Source organism: Chelon labrosus (assembly GCF_963514085.1).
Source record: "Chelon labrosus genome assembly, chromosome: 24".
NCBI lineage: Eukaryota > Metazoa > Chordata > Actinopteri > Mugiliformes > Mugilidae > Chelon > Chelon labrosus.
The window spans coordinates 58,401-82,400 of NC_140357.1; the positions used below are offsets into that span (position 1 = coordinate 58,401).

Here is a 24,000-nt window from a genome sequence, read left to right on the forward strand (position 1 = left end):
CTATTGACAGCTCTCTGTCTGGTTACACTTACTCTGGTCTCACATCGACTCAGAATAGGTGTGGCAGCTCCTTTTGCTTTAAAACTATCTCTCCAACTGATGTTCAGCGGGTTATTGATAATTTAAACTCTGGATGCAGTGCTGGTCCAGATGGTTTGGAAATTAAGTTCTTTAAGCTTGCCTCTCATGTTTTGTCATTTCCACTGGCTGACTAATTTAATTTATCCTTCGCAACTTGTGAAACACCCTCTTCATGGAAAAGTGCTAGATTAACCCCTCTTCATAAGGGAGGTGACAGCAGACCATCAATAATTATAGACCAATTTCGATTATCAATAGCATAACAAAAATATTTGAAAAATTAATATTTAACCAATTATCTACATATCTTACAGACTATAATATACTATCTCCACACCAATCAGGTTTTCGACCTAGCCATTCAACCACCAATGCTCTTTTAAAATTTACAAATGACATACTGTCAGCAGCTGACAGCAATATGCCTACAGGTGCTATATTTATTGACCTTTCAAAAGCATTTGATATGGTTGATCATTATCTTCTTTTAGACAAATTGTATGCTATTGGTCTCTCTACTAACTATTATTTTTTAATTCATTTCTTCATCATAGAAGTCAGTGTGTTTCCGTTCTTGGAAGTCAGTCAGATTTTAAGATCATTGATAAAGGTGTTCCACAGGGCTCCTCCCTAGGTCCTCTGTTGTTCTCGATCTTTATTAATGATCTCCCTCAAATCTGTTCTGACTGCCAACTTCATTCATACGCAGATGACACTGTATTATACTCTTCCAGCTCTGATATCTCACAAATTCAACATTCTCTACAATCTGATTTCAATCTGGTTCAAAGATGGTATTCTTCAAACAAGTTTCTCTTGAACATAAGGAAATCATATAATATGTTGTTTTGCACTTGACCTGATCCTTCACTGTTAAATAACTGGTCCATTAGCCTTCTTGATGGAACATCAATTGAAAAAGTTGAAGAATTTAAATATCTAGGCCTCTGGCTTGATTCCCAGCTATCTTTTAAATTTCATATTAATTCAATCACCAAGAAAATATTTGGTTGTCTGAAATCACTTTATCGTTCTGTTGACTGCTTCTCACAAGAAGTCCGGAAAAGAATTATAACACAATTAATTTTCCCAATACTGGACTATGCTGATGTGATCTATGGTAACACCTTTGAATCAAATCTCCGTCCTCTTAATGTAGTATATAATAGTCTCTGTAGATTTGTGCTCAGGTGTCCTTATAGAACCCATCACTGTCTAATGTACGAGTCCTTGAACTGGCCTGCCCCCAAGTCCAGAAGGCAACTCCATTGGTTAACACTTATTTTCAAATGTATTCATTTTAATTTCCCTTCATATTTGAAAGAACTTTTAATCCCTTTTAGTTCTCAATATAGCCTACGGAATACGGACCATTTGTTTCTAGTTACACCTAGAATCAGCAAAGAAATTGGTCGTCGGGCATTCAAATTTAAAGCTCCATCAAATTGGAACAACCTTCCTTCCTCACTTAGGTCGTTGACTTCTATTCATGTCTTCAAATCATCTTTAACTACGCATTTTCAAACATCCTGCTCTTGTTTCTGATCTGTCTTACCTTTTCTCTCTAGGACTCACTCTACTCATACTTGTTTTCCTTTTGTCTACTGTACTGTAAATATGTGTGCATTTGTGTACAAATATGTACCTTATACCTTACGTGTGCATGACAAATGTATTTATATGTGTGTATAGTATGCGTATGTGTACAAATTTACTTCTATTTCTCGCAGAGGGATTTATTTATTTTTCTGATTGTACCCTGTTTGTGTAATACGGGCTGGTGGGGGTGGAGATGGGGGGGTAGCTTTGGGGAGCATTGTTGGAGTGTGTGTGGGTATGTGAGTGTGTGAGTGTCTTTGTGTTTATGTGTTTTGGAATCATGTTTAGTACTTACTCTTTAGCCTATTATCTTTGTACTGTTTGTCATTATTGTAAGGACCCCCTCGAAAATGAGATGGTACATCTCAAGGGGCTATCCTTGAAATAAAGAATAAAGAATAAAGAAAGTCAGGCCAACAACTACCAGCCCTGCGGAGTTACATGGACGACGTAACAAGCCTTCTCCAAACAACGGCCTGCACTGCCCGGCTCCTGAAAAGCTTTGAAGAACTCCTCAGATGGGCCAGAATGAGAATATAACCACCAAAGTCTCGCAGTCTCTCGATCTGGAAGGGAGCCAGGAATGTTCTCATCTTCTTCTCAGTGAACGGAGAAAGGATTCCACTACTGGCAGAACAATCTGTCCGAAGTTTGGGAAGACTGTATACGGCTGAGCTATCAGATAACCATATGCCTGCCACTGTCATGACACAGCTCTCTGAGGGCCTGGACAGGATCGACAGAAGCCATCTTCCAGGGAAGCTCAAGGTCTGGTGCTACCAATTCACCCTCTACCAGCGTCTCATGTAGCCGCTGAAACTGTGTGAGATCACAGCATCCACAGTACTGAAGATGGATGCCAAGGCCAACAGCTTCATCCGCATGTGGCTGGGCCTGCCTCGGAGCCTTTCCAACACAGCCCTTTTTGGACGAAACACACTCCAGCTTCCACTGAAGTCGATCAACCTGGGCTACAGACAGGAGAATGCGAGGCTCGTACTAGAACTGAGAGAGACTCAACCGATCCATCTGTAAAAAACACAGCGGCCCCAGTCCGTACAGGTCGCAAGTGGAAGGCCAATAAGGCAGTTGACCATGCTATCAGCAAGCTGTTGCACGATGAGATCGTTGGCAGGACACAGTTAGGAAGAACTGGCCTGGGGTGGGGAACTGGTCCCAAGTTTTGGTTGAAAGCCACGCGAAAGGAGAGGAATGACCTAGTGGTTGCAGAGGTGCTCAGGACAGGGGAGGAGCAGTATAAGATCCATGCACTCAGCCAGTGGCAGCAAGGAAGGTGGACAACCTGGGAAGGAGTCGTCGACAGGACCATCAAATGGACCGACATGTGGAAGATGCCTTAAACAAGGTTAAGCTCAGGCCACCTGTGACACCCTCCTCAGTCCCAGCAACCTGTGTCGGTGGTACGGCTCTGAGGAAAACTGCCAACTCTGCATTGCCCTAAACCCCATCCTGCAACACATCCTGTCCAGAATATCTGCCGAATTGGGTTAGAATGTCTGTAACAACAGGGATGGACGAAGCCGGGTGTGACACATATAACAGCAAATCGTCCGCATATAGGGACCATGACATCGCGGTAGGCCGCACGTTGCTCTAAGATGTCGGGGCAATAATCCTCGTAGATGCGGACTGGCGAGTCACGGTACTTCAGGTCATTCCTCCGTTTGCGGGCCTCCTGGATTACCAGCTCTTTGGTCTGATGCTCTTTGTCCTGGGCCTGGCTCCCTGTCACGGCTTAGCAGCTAGGGAGCGATGGGCCCGGTCTAGTTCTGGTGGATTTTGCAGCACTTGGTCCCCAGATATCTCCATCAGGACTTCAGAGAAAAAGGTCATGGGCCGCGGATCTTATATGGACTCCGGCAGGCCAACAATCCTGACGTTGTTACGTCGGCTCCGTCCCTCCAGGTCGATGATCTTGGTTTTGAGCTTAGCACAGGCTTTTGATAAAGTGAAGCATGATAATTTGAGGGCCTGGACGTGACTTTCAGTTAAATTGGCGTTGGTCTCCAAACTTGCAATCCATACACCAAAACCAGTCACTGTGGCCTGCACCGTGTCTAGTATAGCCTCAAGAGAGGCAAACGCCGACCTGAGCTCAGCAGACAGCGCTGTTGATATGGACTGGCGGTGCTCTTCCAGCAAGCTAGCCAGAGCAGGCATGCTAATCTGGCCAGCCGCAACGCGCGGTCTTCTCTTTTGGTGTCTTTTTCCTTAGTCAGCCTGGTTCCTGAAGCCATGAAGCACTTGTCATGCCGTTGTTTATTCACCGTTAATAAAGCATCAGTCCGAGTTTGGTTTATAAAAGTTATGTTTTTTTTAGGTCAGTGCGGGAGAGCTCGATGCGTATGTCTACTCCATTCCTCTCTCCACCAGAAGTCCCTTGTTTTTATATAATAGCTTTTCTACCTACTGATACCATCAACCAGGGATTCCCAAAGTATGGGGGTGCATGAGATGAGAAACGTTATGGCAGAGAAGTTATCTTATCGCACCTAGCTTGTGCCCATAACCGCTGTGTTATGCCGACGGCGTTGTGTTAGCTCCACGGTCTTTTAAACTTGCTGAAAACTGAAAAGATTATCCCCATTTCCCTTTCTGCCGCTGAGTGTGTCATCCATCCTCTTTGCTCTTAGAAGCTTGTGCGTAAGTTATACACTTATATATACATAATATTGAAAATGTTTTAGGTCCATATGCAAGAGCCCATTATTGTGATCATGATTATTTTTTTATATGTGTGTTCTGGGCATTTGAGCATGATTAAACATGCCGTCTTTAATATGGGTATAAAAAAAACCATGTTGCATTTTTATTTATTTATTTTTTATGGGGCGGGGGGGGGTTACCCCTTTTAGGACGTAGAAAGGGGTAAGTGGCCAAAAAGGTTTGGGAAACGCCTCCATAGACTGTATATACAGTTGAAACCAGATGTTTACATGCACTGTGTTAAAAGACACAAACCTTTTTTTCCTCTTTGTCTGAAGTTAAATCAGACTAAACATCTCCTGTTTTAGGTCAGTTAAGATTGTCAATATTATTTCTATTTGCTAGATGCCACAATAAGAGAGAGAGAATTTCTTAGAGAATTTTTTATTACTTTCTTCAAAGTCAGAAGTTTACACACAAAAAAGATTATTATGACTTTAAACAATGAAGGAAAACCCTGATGATGATGTCATGGCTTTGGAAGCTTCTGATAGGTTAACAGAAAACATCTGAGTTAATTGGAGGCACACCTGTGGATGTATTTTAAGGCTACACCTCAAACACACTGCTTCCTTGTTTGACATCATGGGAAAATCAAAAGAAGTCAGCCAAGATATCAGGAAGAGAATTGTGGAGCTCCACAAGTCTGGTTCATCCTTGGGTACAATTTCCAGATGCTTGAAGGTGCCACGTTCATCCGTTCAAACAATTATACACAAGTATAGATACCATGGGAATGTACAGCCATCATACCGCTCAGGAAGGAGACGGGTTCTATGTCCCAGAGATGAACATGTTTTGGTCCGAAACGTGCAAATCAACCCCAGAACAAAAGCTAAAGACCTTGTCTAGATGATGGCTGAAGCTGGGAAGAGAGTGTCATTCTCCACAGTGAAACAAGTCCTGTATTGACATGGGCTGAAAGACCACTCAGCGAGGAAGAAGCCATTACTCCGAAAGCAATATAAAAAAGCCAGATTACGGTTTGCAAATGCACGCAGGGATGAAGACCTTAATATTTGGAGACATGTCCTGTGGTCTGATGAAACTATAGTAGAGCTGTTTGGCCATAATGACCATTGTTATATTTGGAGGAAAAAAGGGTAAGCTTGTAAGCCTGAGAACACCATCCGAACTGTGAAGTATGGGGGTGTTAGCATCATGTTGTGGGGCTGTTTTGCCGCAGGAGGAACTGGTGCACCTCATAAAATAGACGGCATCATGAGGAAAGAACATTATGTGGAAATACTGAAGCAACATGTCAAGACATCAGCCAGGAAGTTAAAGCTTGGGTGCAAACAGGTGTTCCAAATAGACAATGACCCTAAGCATGCCGCCAAAGTAGTTACAAAGTGGCTTAAGGACAACAAAATCAATGTAGTGGAGTGGCCATCACAAAGCCCCGATCTCAATCCCATAGAAAATTTGCAGGCAGATCTGAAAAGGCGTGTGTGAGCAAGGCGGCCTCCAACCCTGACTCAGTTACACAAGTTCTGTCAGGAGGAATGGACCAGAATTCCAGCAGACTATTGCGAGAAGTGAGAAGGATACCCATAACGTTTGACCTAAGTCATACAGTTTAAGGGCAATGCTACCAAATACTAAGGAAATGCATGTAAACTTCTGACTTTGAAGAAAGTAATAAAAAAATTCTCTAACAAACTCTCATTATTGTGGCATTTAGTAAATAGAAATAAATTTCGTAATCCTAACTGACCTAACACAGGAGAGGTTTAGTCTGATTTAACTTCAGACAGTGAGGGAAAAATGTTTGTGTCGTTTCACACAGTGTATGTAAATATCTAGTTTCAACTGTAAGTATTGACAACACGTCCCCACTTCCTTGCATTAACCAAACTGACGCTACTTTGGGATATGAGTGGTGCCATCTTACGGGTTTAAAGACAGAGTCTGCGCATTACAGTCTGAGAGTGGAGTCACACGGAGCTGTATTATTGAAGACCTGCCCACAGTTCCGCCAGACACACTCTGGGTTTCGTTTAATTCTGTGCTTTGCTCTTCCTTCACACAGTACTTGTTTTATTTTTTCCTACTCTTACGGCCCTATGGGACCGCTTTACAGAGCAGCTGGCATGGCAATGTGTAGTCATCATGATATCACATCCTGTTTCTAAAGTGCCAAATAACTAACTAAAACAAAACTTCTCAGACACTTGAACATGCATCAGCATTATATTAACTGCCTAAAATGACAGAAACCATCCTCGAAAAAAAATGATTTGACCTGTATTGTAATATGGCGCAAGTCCCATCCACTAACATGGAATGAAAGGAGCTTATAACTTTTGAGGAGCTGTTCCGTCGTCCATCTTCATACACCTAAATTTATTTAAATTAAATTGTTTTGTTTGTTCAACCATACACAGAGCAATATGCTGTATTAGGAAGGTAAGCATTCAAATGTCATGGCACCACATTAACTTGTTCATGTCAGAAAGCAAAACCTTTCGCAGCACAAGTTTTCCATGTGTGCAGCAGCCAAAACTAACAACTGACACAGACGCTGTGGTGTTGTCTTCTTGCATCACAAGACTCGACATGCAGCCTTTTTTACTGAAATGTAAAATATATACAAATTCTGCTTTTTTCCAGGCCTATATTTTCCCACACCTGCTATTAGGACTCAAATGCCAAAATAGAGGTTTAATATCTTCCCTCTACAAGAAAATGAGTTCAATAAGTATCAGAAAAAATACATCTGAATATGTACTTGGACTGTCAATAAACCAAAGTTAACACACAATAATACAAATTAATAGCTGGTGTACCAGGAAGCAACATCCGTATCTTTTGTATACAGCCCTGTTATGAAGACAAATTTAACTTCAGTGATTTAATTAAACTATAATGTAATATAAACATTTCTTTATCTTCTTTCCATTAAAGAATCCCATGAATCCCATGATTAGGAAAACCTCCTAACAAAGGCTACGGACATTAATAATTCCATGTCTTAAAGGTAAGACATGGTTTTGTCAAATCCAAGCAGGATCTTAAATCTTATGTATAAGATAGTTTGACTGGAGAAAGATGGCGCCAATGCGTACGGCCTGCTGTCTGTCTCTACGAAATTTGGCTATATTTATGTAGTTTTTGTCACTTGTCTGTTTAAATGTCAACTCTCTGCTGAGGTATGATCGCCAGACACTTTTAAATATTTGACAATGGGCACAAAATTTGGGCGCGTTCGGTCCAGATCACGAGACAACTTTCTCCCACCCGCTTCTCTCCGGTATACCGGCTTACCTCTGCCGTGTTCCGGCACCTGCACGGAGAGGCAGCAAACGCCAGGGGAAACGCAGCGGCAGGCTGGTAAAACTGAAAGCCTGTTTGGCGTGCGTCCCTGCTGCTTTCCCTGGAAGTCCTAGGTCGGCACGTCGCCGTTTCATTTTGCGGCGCTTCTTGGATCCGATCGCCTCATCTTTGGTTCCTGTGGTTGGCTTGGATGAGGGGCCACTGTCTCGTCGCCTCTCCTTTCCTCACCTCCACGTGTGCGGAGTGAACCTCCGCAAACTGCGGCCTCTTGCTCAGGCTACACAGACGGCTAATGCCCCGGCTCCAGCTCCTGTCAGGATGGCCCTGGTGAATGCTAGATCGCTAGCCAACAAAATATTTATTCTAAAGGATTTCTTCACGTCTCACAGGCTGGATTTATTGTGTATAACCGAAACGTGGATGACCATCGGTGAGTCCAGCGCTTTTTGTGAGCTTTTACCATCCGATTGTACATACTTCAACTCTCTGAGGACGACAGATCGCAGTGGAGGCATTGCGTCCGTTTACAGGAAAAGTTTTATCTGCAAACAGGTCACGCCGACAACCTCCTATTCCAGCTTTGAGATGATTGTATTTGCCATCGTTGTATTGTATCCCGGTACTGTGCAGTCATTTACAGATCACCCAAGTACAACAAAGATTTTATTGGTGACTTTGCTGATTTCTTGGCAGGGATCATGCCTCAATATGACCGGATTTTAATAGTAGGGGATTTTAATATCCACGTGTGCTGTCCTGCGATGCCGTTGGCCAAAGACTTTTTTAAATCTCACTGACTCTTTTAATCTTGTACAGTTTGTGTCTGGTCCTACACATGAACGTGGGCATACTCTTGATTTTGTTTTAACACATGGTTTTATTGTTGATAATTTAGGTGTGTGATGCTGCGTTCTCTGACCATATGCCTGTTGTATTTGACATGCCTCTGCCTTGTAGTGTGGTTAAACCTCGCACTCCAACATAGCTCTTTCGTGTTGTTAACCCCTCCACTGCCGTTCAGTTCTCAGCAGCCTTTAACTCTGTGATCAGACCAAATGAACATCTGGGCTCAAATGCAGATGTTGAAGCCTTATCCACTCATTTTGACTCATCCTGTCAGATCATATTAGATGCTGTGGCTCCTTTAAAAACAAGGTTTTCCAACCCAGACCTTAGCCCTGGATAAATGATGGTACGCGTGCTGTCAGACGTGAGTGCAGGAAAGCTGAGAGGAAGTGGAAGAAGGACGAACTACAGGTGTCCTTCCAGATGTTGAAAGACAGCTGGCGTTTTTATCAGAGAACTGTGAAAGCTGCCAAGTCCAAGCATTTCTCAGACATCATTACTTCTAACTGTCACAATCCTCGTGTTCTGTCTAAAACTGTAAATTCTGTTCTTAATGCCCCACAATCAACCTGCCTGGAGAACCCAACTGAACTCTGTGAGAAGTTCTTGAGCTTTTTTATTAATAAGGTCACAGACATTAGGGCCATCATTAATCCTCCTTCCTATGACCCCTCCATATCAGCCACAAGCTCTGCTGTTTTTGACCAGTTTCAGCTTGTCACTCTGCCCTATTTGGGAGAGATAATTGGTCATATGAAACCTGCTGGGTCTCCCAATGATCCAATTCCACCTTGTCTTTTCAAAGAGGTTTCATCCACCTTAGCACCATATGTGCTGAACATAATAAATGGTAGTTTAACAAATGAGATTGTACCTGTGAGTTTTAAACATCCTGTAGTGACACCACTGATTAAAAAGCCTGGTTTAGAATCATCAGTACTTTCAAATTTTAGGCCAATCTCCAAACTCCCTTTCCTCTCTAAGATTCTGGAGAAAATTGTGTACTTCCAGTTGAAGTCTTTCTTAGATGAACACAACATTCTTGAGATCGTCCAGTCTGGGTTTAAAACCCACCACAGTACTGAGTCAGCACTGTTGAGAGTTTTTAATGATGTTTTTTTACCCACTGACTCTGGTCACTGTGTTGTTTTGGTTCTGTTGGACCTAACAGCTGCCTTTGACACAGTGGACAATCAAATCCTCCTGTCTCGCCTGGAGAACTGGGTGGGCATTCGTGGTCGTGCCCTAGATTAGTTTAGGTCTTACCTAACTCAAAGACGTTTTTGTTTCCATGTTGGAACAGCTGAGTCCAGTGTAGTGCCCCTTAGCTCAGCAGTGCCCCAAGGCTCTATTCTTGGCCCGCTTCTGTTTTCTCTCTACTTGGATCCTCTTGGATCAATTGCTGATGATAGCCAAATTTACGTGCCCCTCCGTCAAACAGACAACTACTCTGCAAATCGACTGCTAGAGTGCTTGGCAGAAATCAAGGCATGGCTGGCCATAAATCTCTTACACTTGAACAGTAACAAGACCGAGGTCATACTATTTGGGCCTTGTGATGCCTCCAAGGTCCATGCTGATTTGGGGCCTTTAAATCAGCGTTTAACACAGACAGCAACTAACCTTGGTGTACGAGTTGACAGCGATCTGAAATTGGATGCACAGATTAAATCAGTGGTTAAGTCAGTGGTTCCCAAAGTGGGGGGCGCGCCCCCTAGGGGGGTCGCAGAGCCATTGCGGGGGGGTGGGCAGTTACGTGATCGGGATATGACGGGAGTATTTTTGTGGGCTCGGGATGCGATGGGAGCGATGAGATGGACAGGTATTTGACGGGCTGAAGATATTACACAGTAAAGTTTACTTTTATTTGTTCAAAAAAGGCTGATGTTTGTATTAATTACAATGTGTGAAATTAACTACAATGGAGTCTGAATTTTTTATTTTTTTTGGAGGGAGGGGGGAGCGTGAAGATTTTCTCATGTACCAAGGGGGGTCCCAGCAGAGAAAGTTTGGGAACCACTGGGTTAAGTCCAGTTTCTTCCAACTGAGACAACTGGCCAAAGTAAAATAATTTCTTTCTCTCCACCACTTCGAGATTTTAATCCATGCTTTTATCACAACTCATTTAGACTACTGCAATGCACTTTATGTTGGCGTTAGCCAGACGTCACTGTCTCGACTACAGCTGATTCAAAACGCTGCTGTTCGACTTTTAACTGGTACCAAAAAGCACAATCACATTACCCCCATTTTAGCAGAAATTCATTGGCTCCCTGTCCGTTTCCAGATTGATTTTAAAATTCTTTTATTTGTACTGTATTCAAATGTATTCATGGCCTCGCTCCTCAGTATCTGTCCGAATTGCTCCAGCTTAACGCTCCCTCATGCTCTCTTAGGTCGACAGATCAGTCATTGTTGGTTGTCCCAAAAGAAAAGAGGAAGATGACAGGTGACCGTGCCTTTGCAGTTGCTGGCCCCAAACTGTGGAACAATTTGCCATTGCACATTAGACAGGCCGACTGTCTTCCTGATTTTAAATCCTCTCTTAAACACATTTTTTCTCTTTGGCTTTTAACTCCGCATGAGATGTTGGTTCTTATTGTTTACATGGTTTGATTGGTTTTATGATTCAAATCTTGTTTTTATATTCTCATGTCTGTGTACAGCACTTTGGCCAACCTCGTTGTTTTTAAAGTGCTTTATACATAAAGATTGATTGATTGATTGATTGATTGATTGATTGACATAAGTATATGTATATTACCTCTCCTAGTGCCTGTAGGGCAACCGTGGCTGCCATGGCCTTAGCATGCTTCTTATTGGGACTAGCTGTCTGGGGCTGGTAGTCCACACCATTCACTGTGACCTGCAGAAACACAAATCATAGATGAGTGTTAAATAATTGTGGGAGGAGGAACAAAAGCGCTGACTGAATCACGCATGATCAAATAGAAACGTGGACAAAATTGACAAAATATTTCAGTGGTCACTGAAATAACCTAAATCCTAAAACTGACAAAATAAATTTTTTTTTTTTTACTGAAATTGAACTCATGAAAATCAAACATGGCTTTTGAATTTTGGTTCAACAGAATCATTTTAATAATCAAACTAATGAAACTGGCCTGGACAAAAATGGTGATAGCCTTAACCTAATATTTTGTTGCACATCCTTTTGAGGCAATCACTGCAATCAAGCCATTTCTGTAACTCTCAATGACACTTCTGCACTTGTTGACAGGTATTTTGCCCCACTCCTTGTGAGCAAACTGCTCCAGCTGTCTCAGGTTTGAAGGGTACTTTCTCCATACTGCTGGTTTCAGCTCCTTTCATGTTCAGGATTGAGATCAGGGGTCATGGAAGGCCACTTCAGAATAGTCCAGTGTTTTGTTCTTAGCCATTCTTGGGGGGGTTTGGGTCATTATCCTGTAGGAAGACCCATGACCTACAACTGAGACCAAGCTTTCTGACACTAGGCAGCACTTTTTGCTCCAGTATGCCTTGATAGTCTTGAGATCGAACTGTACACTGCACAGATTCAAAACCTCCTGTGCCGGATACAGCAAAGCAGCTCTAGAACATGAACAAGCCCTCTCTGTGTTTCACAGTAGGAACAGCGTTCTTTTCTCTATATGCTTCAATTTTGCATCTGAACATAGAGCTGATTCCAAAAAGCACCTGTTTTTGCACTTGTTATTGCATTTCCGTAAATTCCAACTCAACAGCTGACTCCTCCACAGTAGTCTTCCATTAAGTCCATTTTCCAACAACGACAAACGGTATGACATGACACTGATGTACCTTGACCATAAAAGTTAACCTCTAATCTCTTTGTTTGTTCTTGCTCTTGCAGTCATGTCCAGGGAGGTTCCATGGACAATCTGAATGATATGTGCAACTAAACATTATAAACATGGTTTATTTCTTCTTCAAAGAAGAAATGGTTATACAAATCTTTAGAATTAGAAAAAAAAAAAACTCAGACAAATGTCCATAAAATACAGCATATCATACACACATCCATGTCTTCTTCAGGATGTAGTGGCCTTACCTCTTAAGGAGATAGTTAACAGTGTTAACAAGCAAACAAGCTAACATAATAAGAGGAGGAGTTCAGAATGAGAATCAGAATCAGAAAAGACTTTATTGCCAAGAATGTTTGTACATACAACGAATTTGCTTTGGTGTTGTTGCACTCATTACGCATAAAATAAAAAATAAAAGAAAATAAAATAAAATATAGAAACTTGGCTCTCAAATATACAAAAATACAAAAACTATATACATGAATTCTATATGTGCTTCTAAACCACAAGCTTAATATTTTATTTGTGAATAGGTTTTATAGTATGAAGTTGACAAAATTTATCAAAATTACCCACCTTGAAAAGGAAATTTTTCCGGTGGTCTGGACCACTGTGGTGAACCATGACAAAGTCTGGCTGCATTATCCGTTTCTTGTTACACAACTCAATGAGAGCAGACACTGGGTGCTTCCCTGAACAAAGATAAAACTTCATGAGATGAATAGGACAAAAAAAATAATCAACAATCATCTTCAAAGGCAGGGAGATATATATATGTATGTGTGTGTGTGTGTGTGTGTGTATATATATATATATATATATATACAGTATATATATATATATATATATACAGAGAGAGAGAGAGGGAGAGAGAGAGAGTATAATATAATGACTATTAGGAAAATATCTATTAACTTCATCTTAATCACGTCATGTTGCCTAAAGGACATGTTCATCAAAGAGGACAAATCCTAATCAAAAGCCACTTTATTTTACTATGTATGTCAACAGATACAAAGAAAGTTGACTCCAGTTACATGTCTCACAGTGTACGTAAACAGGGTTCATGTATAATCAGGAAAAACACATACAAAGAACAACAATAGGTATACGTATATACAGGTGATGTGGACAGGACTAGATCAAGATTGTGTGATGCTGTTGATTTGCTGTTATGCACATGGCACCAAGCTATATTTATCCATGATTAAACAAATCAGTAAGACATAAAAGCTTGGGTGATTTTAACTAATTGTCTACCTTTAAAACTTAAACAAAACAGAACTCACTGTATTTGGCCTTAAGAACCTCAGAGATTCATTATCTGATCATATACTTTCTCTGGAATGAAATACCTTGCAATCCAGTACTATGTTGGGGTTACATTGACCAGGATATGTCCTTTCATTGAAACATTAAACACAGGACCTGGACTGTCTTCATTCACATGCAAAATATTGTCAAAATATGGAACATCCTGTTGCAAAGGGAGGCTGAAAAACTAGCTTAAGCATTTGTTTACTCCAGGCTGGATTATTTTAATTCAATATTATGATGCTGTCCAAATAACTTTCTTATAAGCCTTTCAACTGATTAAAAATGCTGTAGAATGATATCTTTAAGAACTCAAAGTACCGTAGATCTTTCTTACTCTTAAAGTGCAAGCTTAGAGTTTCGAAAAGTAAAATAGGAGATTTTCACTGTACATTCAATTTCTTTGTTTGGTGTGTAATTGTTACCCATTAAATCCTTTGTTACTACCAGTCCTCCTGTTTGCTTCTGTGGCTTCTCTCCTTCAGCTACAAGACCTGAAACATTGAAAATCATAATCATCAATAATTTGTGTTGTCACAAACATCAACATTTCTGCCATTCGTCTAGCGTTAAAACAAAGGCAGGTGATCTAAAAAGGCTTTTTCAGGATCCTCGGTTATGGAAGCTGACTCTAGGTACATGGAATGTCACCTGTCTGGCGGGGAAGTAGCCGGAGTTTGTAGAAGAGGTTGAGCACTATCGACTAGATAACACAGCATCGGCTCTGGAAACCAAGTCCTTGAGAGGGGTGGGACCCTCTTCTTTGCTGGAGTTGCTCCGAGTAAGAGGCGGAGGGCCGGGGTGGGCTTCTTGCTTGCCCCTAGACTCTCTGCCTGCATGCTGGGATTCTCCCAGGTGGACGAAAGGGTTGCTTCCTTGCACCTTCAGATCTGACTGTTGCCTGTGCTTATGTACCAAACAGCAGTTCAGAGTACCCGCCCTTTTTGGAGACTCTAGGACGGATAGTGAGGGTCTGCTGGGAACCCTTGGTGGAAGAGCCTGTCAAGATGGTTTTCAACTCCCATCTCCGGCAGAGCTTCAACCACGTCCGGAGGTGGTGTGGGACATTCAGTCTGAAAGGGCCATGGTCCGCTCCGCCATTGTTGAGGAGGCTGTTGAAAGTTTCAGCCGCAAGGTTGTTGGTGCTGGTCGTGGCGGTAATCCCCTGCTGACGTCACCTGGGGATATCATCGGGCGGTAGAAAGAATACTTTGAGGAGCTCCTCAATCCCACCAACACATATTTCATAGATTAAACAGAGTCGGAGGGCCTGGGGTTGGACCGTCCAATCTCTGGGGCAGAACTTGCCAAGGTATTGAAACAACTCCGTGGCAGTGGAGCTCCAGGAGCAGATAATATCCGTCCTGGGTATCTTAAGGTTCTGGATATTGTAGGGCTGTCCTGGTTGACATGCCTCTGCAACATTGCTTGGACATTGGGGGCAGTGCCTCTGGAGTGGCAGAACAGGGTGGTGGTCCCCATCTTTAAGAAAGGGGACCAAATTATGTGTTCCAACTATAGGGGGATCACATTCCTCAGCCTTCCCAGCAAGGTCTATGCCAGGGTGCTCGAAAACAGTGCCCGGTCGATGGTTGAACCTCAGATCGAGGAGGAACAATGCGTTTTTTTCGTCCCGGACGTGGGACCATGGACCAGCTCTTCAACCTCATTAGGGTGGTAGACGGGAGATGGGAATTTGCCCAACATCCGCAGGGGCTCAGTAGGTAGAACGGGTTGTCCACGAACCAGAGGGTTAGTGGTTCGATCCCCGGAATGCCAAAGTGTCTTTGAGAAAGACACTGAACCCCCAGTTGCTCCCAGTGCGTGGCACTGGTGTGCAAATGTGTGTGTGCATGTGTGAGCGAATGGATAGATGTGTCTGGGACTGTAAAGCGCTTTGAGTACCAATAGGTAAAAAAGTGCTATATAAAAGCAAGGCCATTTAGCATTTATTTACGTTTACATGTGTTTTGTGGATTTGGAGAAGGCTTACAACCGTGTCCCCAGAGGCATCCTGTGGGAGGTGCTCTGGGAGTATGGGGTGGATGGCCCCTTGCTAAGGGCCATTCAGCCCCTGTACCACAGGAGTGTGAGTTTGGTCCATGTAGCTGGTAGCAAGTCGGACCTGTTCCCGGTGAGGGTTAAACTCTGCCAGGGCTGCCCTTTGTCACCAGTTCTGTTCATAACTTTTATGGACAGAATTTCTAGGCGCAACTGGGTGGGGGAATGTGTCGGGTTCAGTGATCAGAGGATCTCATCCCTGCTTTTTGCGGATGATGTGGTCCTCCTAGCTTCATCGAACAACGACCTCCAGCTGTCGCTGGGGCGGTTCGCAGCCGAGTGTGGGAATGAGAATCATTACCTCCAAACGTGAGGCCATGGTCCTCGGTCAGAAAAAGGGGGATTGCCCTCTCCGGGTTGGGGAGGAGGTCCTGCCTCAAGTGGAGGAGTATCTCAAGTATCTCGGAATCTTGTTCACGCATTAGGGTAGAGCGGGAGATCAACAGGCGGATCGGAGAGGTATCTGCAGTGATGCAGACGCTTAATTGGTCTGTTGCACCGGGCATGACCTCGGGCGACGATGGAGAGATTATGTCTCTTGTCTGGCCTGGGATCGATGGAGATTCCTCCGGACTAGATGGTAGAAGTGGGTGGGCAGAGAGCTGTTGGACTTACTTGCTGAGACTGCTGCCCCCACAACCTGAATCCGGATAAGCGGAAGATGACGAGACGAGACGATACGAGACGAGTAATTTTCGTTGCCAGTGCTCAAAATTCCTACTTCTACCCACTTCCACTTTCAAAGAGATAATGAGAATAGGTAAACTATGAAAACCATGTTAGCACGACAACGTAGCAGATCACTACTATATCACTACTCACTATAAATTGCCAAGACAGTGCATATCAAAACTTTTTGCTCCCTTCAGAATTTTCTGCAATATCTGCATACAAATCATTCAAACCATCAGTGGACTTTGTCACATTTCATGAAAGTACACAAAGTACCCAATAAAACATATGAAACAGAAATATTATGCTTTGACATTTGTTTATTTAGGAAAGGGCAATGTTATACCAGTATTACATATCTGTGAATTGCAAAAGTATGAACCTCTAGGATTACAAGTTCATTTTTAGGCCAAATTGGAGTGCATCTCTTTAGAAGTGTTTCCAATCAATGTAATAAGGACGACATTGTATTGACAACTGTATTGTCACTGAACAATCAGGGATTTGTCACGGACAAAGGAGCTATCTTAAGACCTCAGAAAAAGTTGTTGTTGCTCATCTGCCTGGAAAAGGTTACAAACCATCTCTAAAGACTTTGGAATCCACAAATCCAGAGTCAGACAGACTGTGAACAAATAGAGGGCATTTAAGATGACTGTTTCTTCTTCTTCTTCTTTTATCTTAACAGAAACTGGGTCATGCAACAAGACAATGGCCCTGAGCACAAAAGTTGTTCTACAAAAGAATGGTTAAAAAATAACTACATTAATGTTTTGTGAAATGTTGAGGAAGGACCTGAAGCAAGCACTTCAAGTGAAGAAACTCACCAACATCTCAGAACTGAAGTGTTTCTATACTGAGTAAGGCTAAACTTCCCTTAAGGCTGATCAAACTGATCAGCAGTAACCAGAAACATTTAGTTAGTGTTGTTGCTGCACAAGGGTGTCACACCAAATACTGACAAGACACAACTACAAAATCTAAACCATCAAGTTGTCTGTTAGACCCAATCAAAACTAAATTGCTCAAGGAGATTTTTCCAGCAATAACCACCACCACCAGCTTAAAGCATTTTAAGTCTTTACTTAAAAAAAACTACTCTAATCCCCAATGTTTTAGCCAGCTATTGACCCATATCCAACCTTCCTTTTATTCAAAAATTCGACAAAAAATGCTGCAAATCAGTCATCTGACTATTTAAAAAGGAATCATTTATTTAAAGATTTTCAGTCAGGTTTTAGAGTTAACCTTAGTACAGAAACAGCACTGGTTAAAGTTACTCACAATCTCCTCATAGCTTCAGACAATGGACTTGTCTGTACTCGTCCTGTTAGATCCTGCTGCATTTGACACTGACTGACATTGATCATAATTTACAATTGAGACTTGAAAGTGTGATCAAGAAAGGAACTGGAGTAGACTGATTTAAATCCTATCTGTCAGACAGATTCCAGTTTGTCCATGTTAGCAATGACTGGAGTTCCTCAGGGTTCTGCGCTAGGACCAGTATTTTTCATATTAAACATCCCCTAAAGGAACCGTATGTAAGAAAAGTATTAATCATATTAATCTTCACAATTAATCATAAAATGGCCCTGATATGTCACTAGACATGAAGAAATCATGTTCATTTCAAATACTTATATCACTGACAACAGTGGTCCGGCCAGGATATTGTCATTTAAAAGTGAAAGTTGCAGCCCTCAACTGATGTTGATGTTGTCATGTTGTGTTTTGGCCGAAGGCGCCACCCTCAAATCTACTAATCACAAAGTCAGTAGAGTTTCGTCATCCGGGTTGCCAGCTCTGCTCTAGTTACCACAGCTGCAGCTACGAACGTTTTTGGATAAAACATGTATAACGTTACTAAACCTAAAAGACCTCGTTATGAATCCGAAATACGTCGTGACAAAGATCCGGAATAAAACAAGGATTTGTATAGCCTAGGAGATGCCTTTGAAAGATGGAGACGGCTGAAAACGGAGAAGAATTTGAAGACAGACGCCAATGTTGCTAATTTTCTCCTGGACAGGTAAGATTCATCTATGTTTGGCTAACTTACTTGTACATAATGTAAATGGACATTTCAAATATTCACGACAGTCGAACAAAGTTATGCATGTTCGTGCAAAGTAACGTTACGTTAGCGCATACAGAGCTTAGCTGGCAACCTCGAGTCAGGGGGGAGGCTGAGGGGATACACCGTTCTACAGTATTTTGAAAGTGATTGCAGTACCAGTTTTGGCCACAATCCTACATACGGTTCCTTTAAAGAAATATTCTTTGGATACACTCCATAAATTTCCATTGTTATGCACAGGACACCAAGTTGTATTTATCATTGTAGCCAGATGAAACTAATCAGTAAGTTAAATTCCAAATGTGCCTTAAAGGGGAACTAATGTTTTTTTTACAACCTGGTCTTCATTTCTGGCATAAAATACGGTCGTTTACTCACCCATATAACTTTTGTGTAATTTGTGTTCCTTCGGGAGATAATTAGATCAGCGTATATCCATGTAGTGGGAGTGACTGGGGCACAGAAACACAGCCTCTAATTAATGCATTATCTGCCGCGAAACTCGTTCGTACGCCAGTGCTATTCCCCGTTGAGTCCGGAGTTAGCTGTTATCATCATCCGGGATCTGTAGATTCACCTACAGACCCTGGATGATGTCTTCTGACCTGGATGATGTCGTCACTGAGCGCCACGCGCACTCGCGACGGTCAGCTTGTTTACCTGTAATTTGATACTGCTATTTTTTTTTTGCAACATGGCTGAATATTTTTCTGATTCTGAGGTTGTGGACGAACCATAGCAGCAATATTATTTAGAGGCTGCGTTTCGGTGCCCCAGTCTCTCCCACTAGGTGGATATAAGCAGATAAATATCTCCTGAAGGAATAAAAATGACACAAAAGTTATATGTGTGAGTAAACAACCGTATTTTATGCCAAGTTCCAGGTCCAGGTTCACATATTTTTGCAACTCACAGATGTATACAAATGATTAATTTTCTTGAAAAAATGAACACACACATTTGTTTGAATGGGTTCTCTTTGTCTACTTTTTGGACTTTAATGTTATTAATGTTATGAGTTCTTTTTAAGCAGAAATGTAGAAAATTCAGAAGGAGCAAAAACTTTTAGGCACCACTGTATCTTTTCTCTCAACTGAGATCCGTTTGCATTTATTTTTCCTTGCCTGCAAATATTTATGGTCAAGAATTATGATCAAAATCTGTATCACAGCATGTCCAGTATTCTGGGATATCAGACCTTTGCGGTCGACCTTGAAGTCAATAACGATTGGTTCCACGGTACCCTCACGGTTCCGCCCTAGGCCCTCTCCCGTCCTCCAGCCCATTTTCCTCATCAAGAACTCCCCAACTCCCCCTGATACTGGAGCCGCCTTCATAAACTGGTCCTAACCAAGACACAAAGTAGATAGTTTGAGAGGGAAATCAAGTTAAGAAGAAAGGAAAAAACAAAAACACAATAGGAAAGTAAGGCTTGTCAGGAAAAAAATATCACATTTCTATTTTTATTTAAAGGCTTAATAACTCCACAGAAAATTGTTTAATTAGAATTAATTTCAAGCTGCATGGTTATATTTGGATTGAATCATAAGTTTATCAAATAAGATCTCTTATGTTTCAAAACTCACTGTATTGTCACTAAATTTACCCATCCCAGCAGCAGTGCCCCACCATGGTAGGTGCAAATTGGGGGGTTTTACGGGTGGATAAAGTAGTGGATTCTTTGCAGCAATTTGACCATGAAGGATTGATTCTCCTCTGAATAGTTGATGTTAAGTGTCTGTCAGTGGAACTCTGTGAATCATTTATGTAAATCAAACAAGAAAATTGAAAGTCTTCCCTACCTGAACATACAGTAGCTGTGCACTATAATCAAAATATCCCAGTGATTTAATACTTGTATTTACAGTAACACCACTGAAGATACTATTAAAACACACCTAATAAAGTGGCAATACCCACCACTAAGTCACCTATAGTAAGTAGGTGGGCACATCAAAACATGATCCTTCTGGCACTGGCTCTTATTTCAGGTGGTCGTGTTTGGACCTTAATACCTAAAAAGTATGCCATAGGCATGTATTCAGCACACTGTTTTACTGAAACTTTAGCCTACACATAACACTAGTGAAAACTCCAGTATGAGGGCTCCATTAGATAGATAACCTGGAAAAACAGCAGTAGGGAAGGATGGGCATGAGTAATGTAATGTAAAACTGTATCAGAACTATATCAAATTGCATTACAGCTAACATTCAGTAAAGTTAAAAACTGACAATAACTGACAAATCAAAGAGAAGACACGACAAGTATTACATTTTAGAAGAGAGAGGGAGAGACTTATAGTTAAACTTTGCTAGTTAGTTAAACTTGGATGACTTGTAACCTTCTACATTTAGACAGACTTAAGAAACTCTTAAGAGAGATCCACTATGTAATCATATAGTTTCTCTGGATTTAATTACTTTGCCCTCCTGTATTATTTTGAGAAGAATCGTGCTTAAATTTGACCAGGATATATTCTTTCATTTAGACATGAACCACACAACCAGGACTGTTTCACTCACCTGCGAAATACTGTCAAAATAAGGAACATCCTGTCTCAAACTGAGGCAGAAAAGCTAGTTTATACCTTTGTTTCCTCCAGGCTGGATTATCGTAATTTATTATGAGGTTGTCCAAATAGCTCCCTGAAAAGCCTCGACTCATTCAAATTGCTCCAGAATGTGCATTGAGAATTTGTTAGAGAGATCATATCACCAATTTTTGCTTCTCTTCATTGGCGAGAAGCAAAAGTAAGCAGATCACTTACTTGTGGTTTCTAGAGTTTCAGGCTAGAGTAAAGCCTTCAGCATTTCTTCATTTAGACATTTTGCTGATTATTGCTACGTCAATTATAAGACCGCTTTCATATGATGCTGGTAAACTGATTTTACAGACACCACACTAAGGGACTCTTCAGACCTTGCATTAGGGATTCTGATCTGCGCAATCTAATTGCAAAAAGAAAAACAGCTCATGCCTCACATTGCAATAATGGGAACTGCAGCGTAAGTTGTGACCATGTAAGGTTTGAATTAAAAACACAAACCTGAAATGAGCTAGATGTTTCCACTGCGAGAGTCGGCTACATTTTGATGCCTAGTATGTCCTTGTACAGACAAGTCTGTAAGATTTTAAGCAGTTTAATTTAGGGGTTGGACTTTTTAAAGTCGACTAATATGTGGTGAAAGTTGAGTCTACGTCGACTAGTCAATGACGTCACACATAAAAACACAGTGGAAAGTAATGCTTTACATAGTGTAGCGTGTCACGCAAAGGAAGCTATGGAGGCTTCTCTGCATGGTAATTGAAGCTTGAACACAAACTACTGTCGCCGTAGCGCACGCCAATACTGTAAACACTGTCCGTGTCGATCGCGTTCGATCAGTGGATTGCGAAGGTAGATCGTTCCATTGAAAAATGGTGGTGGAAAAAAGATTCTTAATAACTTAAGGTCTGGACTCTGTGGTGGCCAATCCATGTGTGAACATGAAGGTCTCATGCTCCCTGAACTACTCTTTCACAATTTGAGCCCCATGAATCCTGGCATTGTCATCAGGGAAGAAAAAATCCTTTGATGGAATAACCTGCTCATTCAGTATATTCAGGTAGTCAGTTAACCTCATTCTTTGGACACATAATGTTGCTGAACCTAGACCTGACCAACTGTAGCATCCCCAAATCATAGCACTAGGCATGATGGGTGCATCGCTTCATCTGCCTCTGTTCTCACCCTGATGCGCCCATCACTCTGGAACAGGGTAAATCTGGACTCATCAGACCACATGACCTTCTTCCATTGCTCCAGAGTCCAATCTTTATGCTCCCTGGCAAACTGAAGCCTTTTTCTCCGACTAGCCTCACTGATTAGTAAGGGTGTAACGGTATATGTATTCGTCCCGCGGTGTCACGGTACGGGTGTCACGGTACGGGCGTCACGGTTCGGTGCACGCAGTCATACGTCTGAGTGAGCTGCCTATTGAAAAAAAGAAAAAGTAGAGTCCTCACTTCAATCCAGGTGGCGGTAATAAGCCTAAAAGCTGCCAGCAACATCATTAGCCAACAGAAGAAGGAAAAACGTAATTGATAGTGTGGAGCACTGATGGATGTACTAAGAAAAGTGTGGAGTCGGAAGAGTCGCCCGGCTTCATTTAAATCACCAGCGTGGGAACACTTTGGTTTCAATACAATAACGGCGACGGCACATGAGTGGTGGACCGGACAAAGACTGTCTGCTGACGATGTTTCGCGGAGGTGCGGTACGTCGCGGGAAACACATCAAACACGCTAACACACATAAGACGGCATCACCCCAATATGTTTGTCACTGGTGTGAGCAAAAAAAACACGTGTGTGCAACAAGTTAGTTTTGTTAGTTTCCTACAATGAAGTTACCAAAGTTGCCAGTTGCTACCTGATTACCTCAGTTTATCCCTACAAGAAATTGTGCCTTTTCTTCTCCTCTGTATGAACAAAATGAATGAATGTTGAGAACCCTCCTAATGCATTTGTTTTACGTTTTATTTTATTTTTTACTTTTATAACAGGAGGTGGTTTTATTTTTTTTCAGTCTATTGGTGTCTGTTCAAAATAAATGAAAAAATCTAGTCTTATACATGTGCGAGTTTTCGTTGCTTTTTTCCATTGTACCAAACTGAACCTTGACCCCCACACCGAGGTACGTACCAAACTGTGAATTGTGTGTACCGTTACACCCCTAGTCACCAGAGTCCAGACTTTAACTTTGAGAACCTTCGGGATGTGCTGGGGAAGGCTTTGCGCAGTTGTCTGAATCTCCCATCATTAATACAAGATCTTGGTGACAAATGAATGCAACACTGGATAGAAATAAATCTTTTGACATTACAGAAGCTTATCGAAACAATGCCACAGCAAATGCGTGCTGTAATCAGCTAAAGGCAGTCCAACGAAATATTAGAGTGTGTGACCTTTTTTTTTTTTTTTTGGTGGTGACTTCTTTTTTGGCCAGGCAGTGTGTGTGTGTCACTTTGTCATTGTACAATAGCCCACAAGACACAAAAGTGTGAGAACCCCTGCTCTACAACCACAGCAACAATGTCAACTAATAGAACACAACAGAATTGAGGATAAACACATGAGCTTATCAATACTGTGCACAGCCTACATAAATCGGCACCGTCAATAGCATTTAATAGTACTTCATTGCGTGTTATAAGATAATATAATGTAGCCGGGATAAAAAAATAAATAAATAATCTGCGGAGCCTTTTCTGTGTATACCAGCTAAAGGTCTAATAACATGAGACAGTGAAATTCAGCCTCCTTCTCTCCATTGACAATTGACTGCCGCTGAGAGGATCTGGGCCGTTCTTCTGCTAGCTTTAACGAATGCCTTTTCAGATGACAGTGCATTGTAGTACATTTGTTGTATTTTAGGACTGACTTTCATATTGTGCATGTCACAGTAGAATGGGCTTCATCTTTAATGAAGTATTTCCACACACTTGATGAATCGCTAGTTTGCGGCGACTAGTCAACTTCCTGCTTAAAGCCTCA

At 41.8% G+C, this 24,000-nt stretch overlaps 1 protein-coding gene across 3 annotated transcripts in view; it reads right to left on the reverse strand.

Annotated features, from left to right (window-relative positions):
* sonb (SON DNA and RNA binding protein b) overlaps window positions 1-24,000 on the reverse strand; it is a 74,641-nt gene that overhangs the window by 7,592 nt on the left and 43,049 nt on the right. For 2 of the 3 annotated variants that reach the window (XM_084574105.1, XM_084574104.1), the window contains exons 16-19: window positions 19,661-19,808; window positions 14,075-14,143; window positions 12,912-13,027; window positions 11,294-11,395 (exon numbers count right to left, since the gene is read on the reverse strand). In XM_084574105.1, the coding sequence (XP_084430231.1) occupies window positions 11,294-11,395; window positions 12,912-13,027; window positions 14,075-14,143; window positions 19,661-19,808 (435 nt within the window). Of the gene's footprint in view, window positions 1-11,293; window positions 11,396-12,911; window positions 13,028-14,074; window positions 14,144-19,660; window positions 19,809-24,000 lie in introns of those variants that run through there. The other variant, XR_014699790.1, reaches the window with a different exon arrangement.